This window comes from Leptonotus elevatus, chromosome 12 (genome assembly GCF_054856555.1).
Source record: "Leptonotus elevatus isolate MCC_2025b chromosome 12, RoL_Lele_1.0, whole genome shotgun sequence".
Taxonomy (NCBI): domain Eukaryota; kingdom Metazoa; phylum Chordata; class Actinopteri; order Syngnathiformes; family Syngnathidae; genus Leptonotus; species Leptonotus elevatus.
In genome coordinates, this window is record NC_141250.1 from 14,185,957 (window position 1) to 14,197,072 (window position 11,116).

Genomic DNA, 11,116 nt, shown 5'->3' on the forward strand with positions numbered 1-11,116 from the left:
AATGTGTGGTGCCGTTAATGAAGTTCTAAGGGCGTTAATCCTTTTCATATGTGTAGTTGAATGTGTCTCTTATTCAGCACGTTTGTGTTTGATTTATGTTGGTCTACCTTTTTTTTATTTATTTTTTTTATAAACAAACTATGGATTGTAAAATAACGACATCCAGAGCAATTCCGTGTACAAGTTGCATTGCTTGTGAAAATAAGAATTGATATGCTTTGATTGTGGCCGGCTGATTAGTTGGTCCGACAATACTTTTTTTTTTTTTACTTTACAAAATCATCTTGGAAAAAAAAAACTCTTCGCGGGCCCAATCCGACCAGCGGGCCGTATGTTTGACACCCCTGCAAATGCAGAGGTACAGTAGGTAGGAATAAACTTTAGATACATACTACTAAATTAAATTATTATTACATGTGGGTAGTAAGTAAGGACCTATTCTCTGGAACAACAATATATATATTACAAACTAAGCATTTTAGTTTTCAACCGTATTGCTGTTAATGTATTGAACATTCCTTAATGGCACATTAGACACTCAGTGAGGTTTCTTTAGTAATTAAGCTGTTGTTTTTTCATTATTATTACTTTTTTTTTTTTTTCATTATTATTACTATTATCATGATGGTTTGCATACTCCGTGGCTTTCCCAAGGTCAGCTGGGGTAGACTCCAGCTCACCCGCAACCCTTATGAAGACAAGCACTATACAAAACGGATGGATGCAACGATTGCGCATAAGGATGATGAGCCCTCATTGATTCCCCGTTGAGACACTTTCACCTGCAAGGTTCTCAAGTGCAGTGCTTCGGAACTATTTTACTGACATGATTGTGTTTGACACATTGTCCTTTCCTGAAATTACTGCGAGCATTTCCATTGTCAAGACGGAAAATAACATTAGCGTCCGTGGGGGGGGGGGGGGGGGGGGGGGGGCTCACAGAACATTATACATCAAAACAGTTTCTTTTTCTTTTTTGCTATTTCATCCGAGGTGAAAAAAAACAGGAATCACAATTAACAGGTGACTGACTTGTTTTCATCCAGGCCACTTAGTATACAATGATGATATTAAAAGTGGATGTGCAAGTTGCACCAGCAATCCTCCCTCCACTTCTTACAGGCGGAGGAGAAACACACACTGGATTGGTCACCACAAGCACATAGACAAGCAGACATTCATACTCACATTCACACCTATAAACAATCAAGAATCAGCAATGAACTTATAGTATGCATGTTTTTGAAATGTGGAGGAAACACCAGGCAAAAACTCTTGGCAAGGCCGGGACGAACATGCAAACAACCACACAATCCCAGATTCCACCTGAACATCAGAACTGAGAGGTAGAATATTAAACAATCATGCTGCCTTTATAGTTTAATTTAAAAAAATGTTTTTACTGTAAACCGTATATAATAAAATTTTCACTCACTCGGTATATTGCCTCTCACTCATGCAGATTGAGGAATACGTCAGGATGTATTGTCTGGATCAGGAAGAAATAACATGCACGTTACAAATATACTAAGCAGTTTAGATTCCAACAGTATTTTATTTTACGTTGACAATTTCTTAATAGTACATTAAAACAAGGGATTTGTAACATTTCCAGTTTCGGCGGGAGGCCTACTTGCAGTTCCCTACTCACAAATTCAACTACACTTTTCTCCCCCCGTGGAACCTATACTCAGCTATTTGCTGAAAAAACCCGCAATGTACTTTACAAGATTGCACCAAAGGCCCCAAAAAGTAGCAATTGGTGTAAAAGAAGTATGTTGAAAGGATATATCGCGACTGTAAAGGAATACTTGATTCATGAGCCATTTTCAACATTAAGAAGATATTTTGTCTATAATTAATGTGATAATGTGATATAATTAATGTCAGTTTTCTGACCAAAAGCAGAAAACAGGTGAGCTATGATTGGTCGTTACCTACTTCCTCAGGTGATGTCTTCTTCAGTCGACAACAAGTGAAAATTTTGTTTTTAAAAGGTATTAATTGCACATGAAAAATAATGACGTTTTCAAATTAATTCTGGACAAAATTACCTTCTTACGGTGAAAAAAAAAAAGGCTCCTTTTAGGATTGTCAGGTAAGAGCTAGATTACAGAGTCTTGTCGTGTATGTTTTGGCTATTAGAAAGCTCAAGATGATGCTATTGCATTGCTAAACAAATTTTTTTAAACAATTACTTATATTGCTTTACTATTATCATAAGGGATCAGTTGCTATACGTTTACTTTAAATGTTAATGTGAGCTCCAGCTCGCCAAGTGCTATCGAAAATGGATGGATGTTTCAAATGCACACAAGGTATCTGAGCCCTCAGTTACTCCGCCTTTGAGACACTTCAACCTGCAAGGTTCCGAAGTGCAGCGCTTCAGAATTATTTTACTGATATGATTGTGTTTGACGGGTTGTCCTTCCCTGAAATTACTGTGAGTATTTCCATTGTCAAGAAGAAAAATAAATTTAGTGTCGAGAGTGAGGGGGAAGATACTCACGAAAAGAGTACATCAAAAGTATTTGCCAACTAATTTCTTTGTAACCTTGGCCCTCAAAAGAAGCACATTTAACTGAAAGTGTTTGTGTGCAAGTCTCACCAGTCGCACAACTCCAAGAAACACTACTTGTTGGAAAACCCGCATCATTTTAATGTAGAGCCACTTTCACTGAATCCCCTTTGATGCACTAAGGCAAGTGAATTTGCAAGTAAAGTTGACTCCAAGCTCCACTATCTCAATTTACATTTCTCCCTAATGGCGCCATAATTGAAACTAAAGTGCAGAAGTGATCATGAAGGCTGAAGAGTTTATTAAGTAAATGCTAATATGGCGTATCCGTCAATGGGTACAGTTCCACGAGTGATTGCAAATGTTCAATTTAACCATGTGCTGTTGATTTTATGAACACTCAAGCAGTCTGTGCCCCCTGCTATGAAGAAAAAAAAATACCGCATTACTTGATTGCAATTTCAATATCATGTCACTAATTTATTTTGCTGGTAGTCAGTTTTTACTGGCACTTAATACGTTAAAAGGTTTTAATCAAAAGCGCCACCAAAATAATCACCTCTAATTTTTACCTACAGTCAGTAATTTTTATTCGCTTACAATTACTGTTCTCGCACCGGACTCCCAGGTTTGTCCTTGGGGAAGCATAATGCGCTCACCTATAAAACTCTTTTTACATCGTATTAACACCCACCAAATATATTACTCTTGCTCTGCCGGTAATTTAACAGTTTGGTAAAGTTAATAACTTTGGCCTCTGACAGCACTTTTCAAGGTGAATCAACATGTATGATTGCTCTTTCTTTAATACCGCTGACACCCAATGATGCATAAAGCGTTGAGGACAAACACATAAAAATCTATCTTTCAAAACAGCTTAATGAATGTCCCATATCTTCACTCCTGACATCTTATATACAGTAACTCAAAGGTGGGTAGTGTGGATCCCTCACCACTGACACCGTGAGGAAATACAGCGTGCGCAAGATTAGCTAGAGAATAATTTGGTTCTTGAAGCTGCGGTTGAGGTCTTTGTGTGGCAGGACAATAGAGTTGAGGATTATCACCTCTCTGGGAATGGACACATTACAACCTGCGGGTGGATGTAAAAATATGTGTGGAATTATAATGACCAGTTAAATACAAGCAATGCGAAACAATAAATGAACAAATCAAATATGAGGAAATATTACCAAGAATGGTAATGGATGGCGTGAGTTTTCCTTCTCTGAAGAGGGTCTCGCTGTCAATCTTTGCGTATGGGTCGTTGGGATTTGGGTCACTGGGAGTTCCTTCTACTCGTGCCCATTTGCCAATTGTGCTATCCCATCCTACGATGCTGTGGAGGACACAGCAATGGTCCTGGAGGACACGAACATCAATCATTGAATTCGAAACCATTTTGTAGGCAAAACAAATTGAATCCATCCATTATAAATGGGAGAAATTATAGCAGCCTGAACATTTGAAGTGACATCATTGGACAAGGAGGAGGCTTTAACTTCCGTACTTTCACTTAAAGACAATAGTTTCTAGTTCTGAGGTGTATATTAGTGCATTGTCATTTTTATCTTGTGTTGATCATTGTTCGTAATTACTTTCGTCTGCAGGGCTCCCTCATGACTTATACCGATTGTGTTCCGTCATTAGTCTATATAGCTCCCCTGTCTGCTTGTGTCTTCATGTACAGTAAGTGCTGTGCTCTGCTATTATTATTCTCTTTGGCCTATCGGCATTTTTGTTATTGCGTGAAAGGGGACATTCTTCGTTGCTTGCCTGCCATGAGCTGCTTGCTTGCGTTTGTGTTCTCCACACTTGTGACAAGTGTTTTGCTTTGTGTGGAAAGTCAGTTACATAATGATGACAAAACTTGCAAAGTTGTCAAAACCGATTGTCAAATCAAGTCAGTTAACAGGGCTTGTGTTATAACGGCTTTGAGGGGTGATCTCTTTATTTTTATCTAGCATTGCTGTTTTGAAAGGTTTCACATACAGACCAAATTTAAAAAACAAAATCCCATTTGCACGGAGCAGAAAAAATGCCTGAAGATGTCATTTGCATAGTGTTAGTTAGTAGCACATGCAACAATAGTCTCTGATCAGTATCACTCAATGTTCTCTCTCGTGAACTTATAACTAGGGCGGTCAGGTGATTAAAATTTGTAATTGTAATTAATTCCATGACTTCAATAGTTAACTCACAATTAATCACATATTTGATATCTGTTCTAAATGTACAATAAAATATTTTTTTGTAAGTTTTCATACTCCTGTTAACATAAAATTGAGTTAAAATTAATAAGATGTACTGTACTGTAAAAAAACGAGTGTGATATTGATGTGTTGAAGTAATTTTTCTGCCACTAGATGACATAATTGCGTTTGTAAGACATTGGTGATAGCAAAGTGCATTTTTCTTTTCATAATTAGAGCTATCTAATCTTTAACATGAAGTAACTTGTGAAATTCTGCAAAAACTTGACCCCTAACTCCACAAATATATGCATTATTATTATATTATTCCCCCAGTACGGGCATTCCAAGTAAGGGTTGGTCATTAATCGCACATTTAAAAAATTGGTGCCGTTAAAAGGAACTTAACGCCACTAACTTTGACCTCTACTTATAACAGAAAAAAAAATTATTTAATGACATCAAACTTACCTGTAGAGTTGCACCATGTAGGATAATGGATTCACGAAGTCTAACCCCAGCACCAATAGTAACTCCAGTACCAATGGAGACATTAGGACCCAACTGCATGGTGAAAAACGAGCACATAGTTGCAGTTACTGCTTTACTTCAATCTGTCCTCAACTTCATATAATAATAATGCTGCTGAATGATACTTACCACAGCAGTGGGGTCAATGTTGGCAGTCGGATGAATATAGACATTACCTAGAGAACAAAACAGGCCATTTTAAAGAGTTTGGGTCAGTGCAATGCTTGAAAGCAATGACGCAACAGAGACATGAGCCGTACCACTTATTTTTGGGCCTCCGACTTTATTTGAGGCCAGCCTTTCAGGATGAGTTTTGTTATAGTGGTTGAGGTACAATCGGCTTGCATAAATTGCAGACCTGAGAAGGGGGTGGGGGGGGGGGGGGGTCATAATCATATCAAACACATGTTACCACCTCGGTGTTAGACAAAGATGACGTTCATCTTTTTCACTCACCCTGCTGATTTAATCTGGCTCCAGAAACGAAGTGTTTTATAAACGTAGAGTTTGCCCTGTCCAGCTAGGGCAGTGAAAATGTCCTGCTCCAGCCTGATGGCTTCTGCTCTGTGCCAGCCATTGTTCGTTTCCTCCCTGCCAGGGACAAAAACTTGACTTTATCCTCAGATCTCAGGATAGAAGTGGCTGTGCACTTTTATTGCATGATGAAACACAACTGAAGCCTGTGGGGTGACAAAATACCCGCACAAAGTAAGTAGTTATCAATTATGATTAGTTGAGTCTGAATATTAGGATGTGTGTGTTGTTGTTTTTTTTTTTTGGGGGGGGGGGCAGGTAATTAAACCTGAAAACTCCAAAACCCGCTGATAAACATTAAATATAACGTGTAATGTCATATTTCGTGGAGTCGATCAAAGAGACATCACTGATTGATAAATTAAGACATTTCAGTCGCTCACTGATTTTGCAGAAAATACCAAATATCGTCCGATTCCAACCCATCAATCTATCTATCGGTGTGAAATACAGTGTATCATTTTTTGAGAGCACAATGAAACCATTTGAAAATCTTGCATGATATTATCTTTTTTTAAAAGACTTCTTCAATCTAAATTTGATGTTTTATATATGCAGTCACTTGGCCGATAACCTGAAAAGCCAAACAAAAACTCATCAAACGCTCTCCAAAGCAGTACTCAGAAGTGAATGCAAGCACGATTAGAGTTAAAACACATCACTTGTCAGCTCGGGGTTCAAGCTAAAGCCGATCCTACATTTGATCAAAACCTTGAGTGGATGGCTCTCCATACTAATCAGTGTCTCTCTAAAAGTGTATTGTGAGAGCCGAGAGATGAAACAGAGTGTTAAATATTGATGAAAGGAACATGTTTAAGGATTCCACCCATAATGGGAGATTTACCAAAAGGGGAGGTATGGTTCGAGGCAAAGACATCCCTGGGAGATTTTGCCCTGCATCTACTTTCATTACTTCCAAGTTCTATGATCAGAAATTGTGCTGATTTGGTGCTAATCCTTATTTAGGTGGAATGTAGCCTGTTTAAGTATGCAGTATGGCTTGGCTATTGTCTGAAAGGCTTTAAGACCTTAGGGTACAACATCTAGCACATTAAACACCAACAAATAAAAAAGTGTGAACTCAAAACTCCAAAAATATCCCATGTGTTTTTTCTTCAATTTGATTGTGAATTTGTTTAGCATGAGACTGTAAAAGGAAGGGTTTTTTTCCCCAGCACCACATTCAAAACAAATGTTTACTTTCTCAGGTTCACCAACCACGTTATAATTTGACCATGTGCAGGATGTCCTCATGCAAATATTTTTCAACTTCACAGTGCAATAGTACAAAGTGCGGAAAAAGGAGAAAAAAAACTAAATGGCAATCAACGCATGCTTATGTGTGAGCTGCTGAATTTTCCCGCGGGGTCACATCAACATGACAATGTGAGAGCCAGCTAAATAAAACAAGTATGAGTGTATCATATTTTAGATAACATCTTCCGTGTTAAGCGGGTTCTACACAATCCTCATTGGGGCAAGTTTGAGCATTTTCCCTCCTGGATCTGCTTGGAAAATGCCAATAATCATAAATTGTTAAAACTGTTCAAAATGTCTGAATCTGGAGGCTGTCAAGGCCAAGCCAAAGGAAAACAGTTTTTCCTTTTTTTTTTTCATCTGAGAACCAGGGCATCATTTTGGCAAACCGACTTCCTATTGTGTCTCCCCTCTGTTGGTCAATGTTTTTCATCTAATGGCTTATACCTGTACTGTATTTCAAAAAAAAAAAAAAGAGGAAGAAAGGTGTGGGCAACAATCACAAAGCATCCTACGCAAACTCACCCATTGTTGCTAGGGAACTCACACCAAACTATTAGTGCTCGATAACCACACCGTGCAGATGACATGTACCAACTTACCCCTCATATGGAAAACTGATGATTGTGTGGATAAACACAAAATCATAGATGGGGAAGGAAGGAAAAAGAGACAAATGAAGGCAACCAAAATCATAAAGCATGCACGCACACACACGGATCCCTGACAGGCTTTTCCCCAACTCACTGCAGCATGTCTTGTTGATTCTTCTGGAAGACTGTTCCAATGTGCTGGAAGATCTCAGGATTAAAGAGGTAGATGCCACAGTTGATTATGTCACTCACAAATGTGCTCGGCTTTTCCACGTAATGCAACACCTAATGATCAGACAGATGAACTGTTATCGTTTTTGAGCATAAACAATGATGAGTGGGAAAGTATGTATGGAAATAAGTACATACCTCATTTGTTTCCTCATTTGCAACTATACAGCCATAATTCAGCGATTGTTTTCTATTTGCCTGAGGAAGGAAACGACAGTGTGAATATAGAAGTTTCAAATCTTTCAGGATAACCAAATACTAACACAATACAAGGAAGGAACTTACACAATATTACATAATAGCCCGGACCAAAACGTTCTATAAAAGACAAACAACTGTCAATCGTGATAACTCACTGTTGTTCCGAGTATAACAAAGCTGTTTGGTTCTCCGTGTTCTTTCTGGAAGCTGAGCATCTCTGTCAGAGGAAAGTCTGCGCACACATCTGCATTAAGAACAAAGAATGCCTGGGGGCCACCAGCGATGATTTGATCTCTGAAGTGATAGATGCCCCCTCCAGTCCCCAGGGCTGCATATTCTTGCAAATACCTGCCGTGCACAGGAAAAGCCAAGCTGCGGTTAGTATGACTGTTTTGAGAAGCTGAAGGATGAATGATCCATTGTGCACTGCGCGTGGGTTCGAATCCCATCTTTGTCACCGTTTCTTATTTGTGACAGTAGTCTCTATACTCTCTAACATTGGCCTTCATTTTTCCAGTTCGCGGTTGATTATGAACGACACAAACAATGTAATGAGGTAGCATTTGTATCGGTACAGATGCGAGGCGGCACCTGTGTATAAGGGAATGCCATCATGTTGAGACGGGGATTTATTTGAACATGCTCTCTGCAAAAACTTCAGTTGGATAATCAAAAAACATCAGCATAAACAAGGTGCTCTTCTTACCTGTTGCTTTTGGAGTTATTAAAGTAATTTAACAAAGAGCTAAACCAGTGTTGTGATTTTACTTCCTGTTTACCTGATGGAAATTTTGAACTCCTGCTGAGCATTAAAAAGGAATCTGGTCAGCTCTTCATTAGGCTGGTAAAACCCGATGAGCAGTATCTCCTTCATATTTGGTAACTTTTTTTTGGGGGGGGGGGGGGGGTAAACACAAACAAATTGTTAACTGACAGTTACAAAGCTTCCTACAATTTGCCATAAACTTGGCAACGGCATCACCTTGGCACATGCTTCGATGTGATGCTGCAGCATGGGTACACCAGCTACTGGAAACAAAGGTTTGGGAACTTCAAATGAGAGTGGCCTAAACCTTGTGCCTGCAAAAGAACATAGCACACCAAATTATTGGCTTGCATATAAAACATTACAGTCTCTGGAGTACCTACCCAGTCACCACCAAATGAGAAATTAAACAACCAAGGAAATCTTTCCTGATCTGCCTAATTCTGAAAAAGTGTCAATTTGTGACAGAGCCCTTCTGTACTGCTATTGAACCGTGTTTGGAGTTTGTGTTTAACAATGTGTCCACCGCATGCCGAAATACACCAACCTATGCACAAATTGACAAGCGTAATTACGCAGCTTTGTGATGAAGCGCTGAGTCAGTAATGAAGTGCTGAATCAATGATAAAATGCTACACATGCTGTCTTCCTGGGGGTAACATGTACAGTCAAAATGTAACTATTTTGCTCCGGCCTAGTCGAATACAGTCCCTCATTTGCATGAGACATGGTCACCCCCTTAAAACTAGCTGATTTAAGCAAGACAAATAATAGGGTGTGTGCTATGATTCTTTGGGAGTGATTCCTTGGGGTATTTTGACAAAAAGCATGCAGCGGACATTTTATTAGCACACCTGAGTATGGTTTTAATTGTCGAGGTAAAAATGGGTTAAATATTGGGTTAAATATTGAGGTAAATGTTCAGCACTGGGACATAATAACGCACCGGTTAGAAACTTGCTGTCATACATGATACATTTTCCCATTAAGATTACAATGAATAGGGAGTGGGATAGGTGAAATGTATTTTGGAGGGAAAATAAAAATGGTCAAATTAACATAAGTCGTGTTAAAATTACTGACAAACGATTATACGTACTGTGGAAATGGTAAAAATAAACAATTGCCTTAATTGTATTATATTGCTACTTTATTAAATTATGTATTGTATCACTGTTTCCATGTTACTAGTCTTTTACTGGCTGCATTCTGAGCATTTTAATCGTATAATCGCTGTTTACAGTAAAACAAACTAGCAGGTGCCTCGTATTATTGATACCAGTTATTATTTAAACTCACACATTACCAACATAACACCACTTGTGTTGTGTACCTGGAGTCGTCATAAAATTAATATTCAAATGTTGTAGTTATTATAGTTGCTTGTGTTGAGCCACGTCAGCTAAATATAACCTTACTGCCTAGCATTGAGTTCTACCATTGGCATTTTAACACCCGGTAAAACTGACATACTCTAGAGACAAGACACTGAGTTATTCTCACCTTTCTGAGGCCCCCCTATTAAAATAACCGCTTTCAGCATTTTGAGCAGCAAGCTGGGATTTGATTTTGCCCCAAAACAGTGGCGAACGTTCGCTGGTGCTACTCCACTGATGTCTACTTCCGCATAAACGTGACGTTGCATCACGTGTAAAACAAGGAGCGGACCTATGGATTGGAGTGATAAAATAAAATAAATTAGCATTAAATAAATAAATAAAATAAACTATTCTATTGTAATTACTGGATGATACGATGTTTTAAACTAGTGCTGATGAGGAACAACATTTTACTTTTTTTTGTGTGTGTTTTCAAATGTGACTAGGACACAGTCCCTTAATTTGAAGTTTTATATGATTAATCAAAAGAACATTTGATTATCTTCAACATGGTTCCAAGCCCACGCAGAGAATAAACGCTACCCCACCATCAACTAATTCAATCATGTATGTATTCATCTGCACCAGGATTATTCCAGCCCAATTTCAAATTTAAAAGTGTTTCACTGCTGCAATGCTCATTCTACTGTAGTTTAAGTTATAAAACAAAATCTTTATATATTATGTTGTTCTTGTAGCATTGCCATTTCACAGTGTGGTGTTGCCATGTGTGAAAGAAAAGGATATCTCCTATTTGTTATTTGTGTTGAGAGGGGCTGAAGTGGCGAAAAATAAGTCAGCTGTCAGGCTAGGAAGCTCGCAAAAAGCAACAAACAGCTTCAACACACTTCCAATGGAAAAGTTTACTTGAATATTTCCTCATTAAAACATAACCTAAAGTCAAACTGTTTCCC

General features: G+C 38.5%; 1 protein-coding gene across 2 annotated transcripts; it reads right to left on the reverse strand.

Annotated features, from left to right (window-relative positions):
- Positions 1 to 1,535: 1,535 nt before the first annotated feature.
- Positions 1,536 to 10,456, reverse strand: gmppaa (GDP-mannose pyrophosphorylase Aa). 2 transcript variants are annotated; one of them, XM_086091933.1, is made up of 13 exons: positions 10,327 to 10,456; positions 9,040 to 9,137; positions 8,837 to 8,940; positions 8,213 to 8,405; positions 7,995 to 8,054; positions 7,780 to 7,910; positions 7,635 to 7,649; positions 5,698 to 5,832; positions 5,502 to 5,599; positions 5,371 to 5,417; positions 5,182 to 5,274; positions 3,712 to 3,880; positions 1,536 to 3,611 (listed from the first exon to the last, which is right to left on the reverse strand). In XM_086091933.1, exons 1-13 carry the CDS (start codon positions 10,364 to 10,366, stop codon positions 3,511 to 3,513), a joined length of 1,284 nt encoding a protein of 427 aa, XP_085948059.1. In that variant the 5' UTR covers positions 10,367 to 10,456; the 3' UTR covers positions 1,536 to 3,510. The 2 variants fall into 2 exon arrangements, with proteins under 2 accessions (XP_085948059.1, XP_085948060.1); XM_086091934.1 differs by lacking the exon at positions 7,635 to 7,649.
- Between the last annotated feature and the right edge of the window lie 660 nt (positions 10,457 to 11,116).

Coding starts and splice junctions, on each gene's coding strand:
- gmppaa (XM_086091933.1), bottom strand. CDS start 10,366: ATGCTGAAAGCGGTTATTTTAATAGGGGGGCCTCAGAAAG. Junction 8,055..8,212: donor TTGTTATACTCGGAACAACA/GTGAGTTATCAC, acceptor TTCCTTCCTCAG/GCAAATAGAAAACAATCGCT. Junction 3,881..5,181: donor TACATGGTGCAACTCTACAG/GTAAGTTTGATG, acceptor CGTGTCCTCCAG/GACCATTGCTGTGTCCTCCA.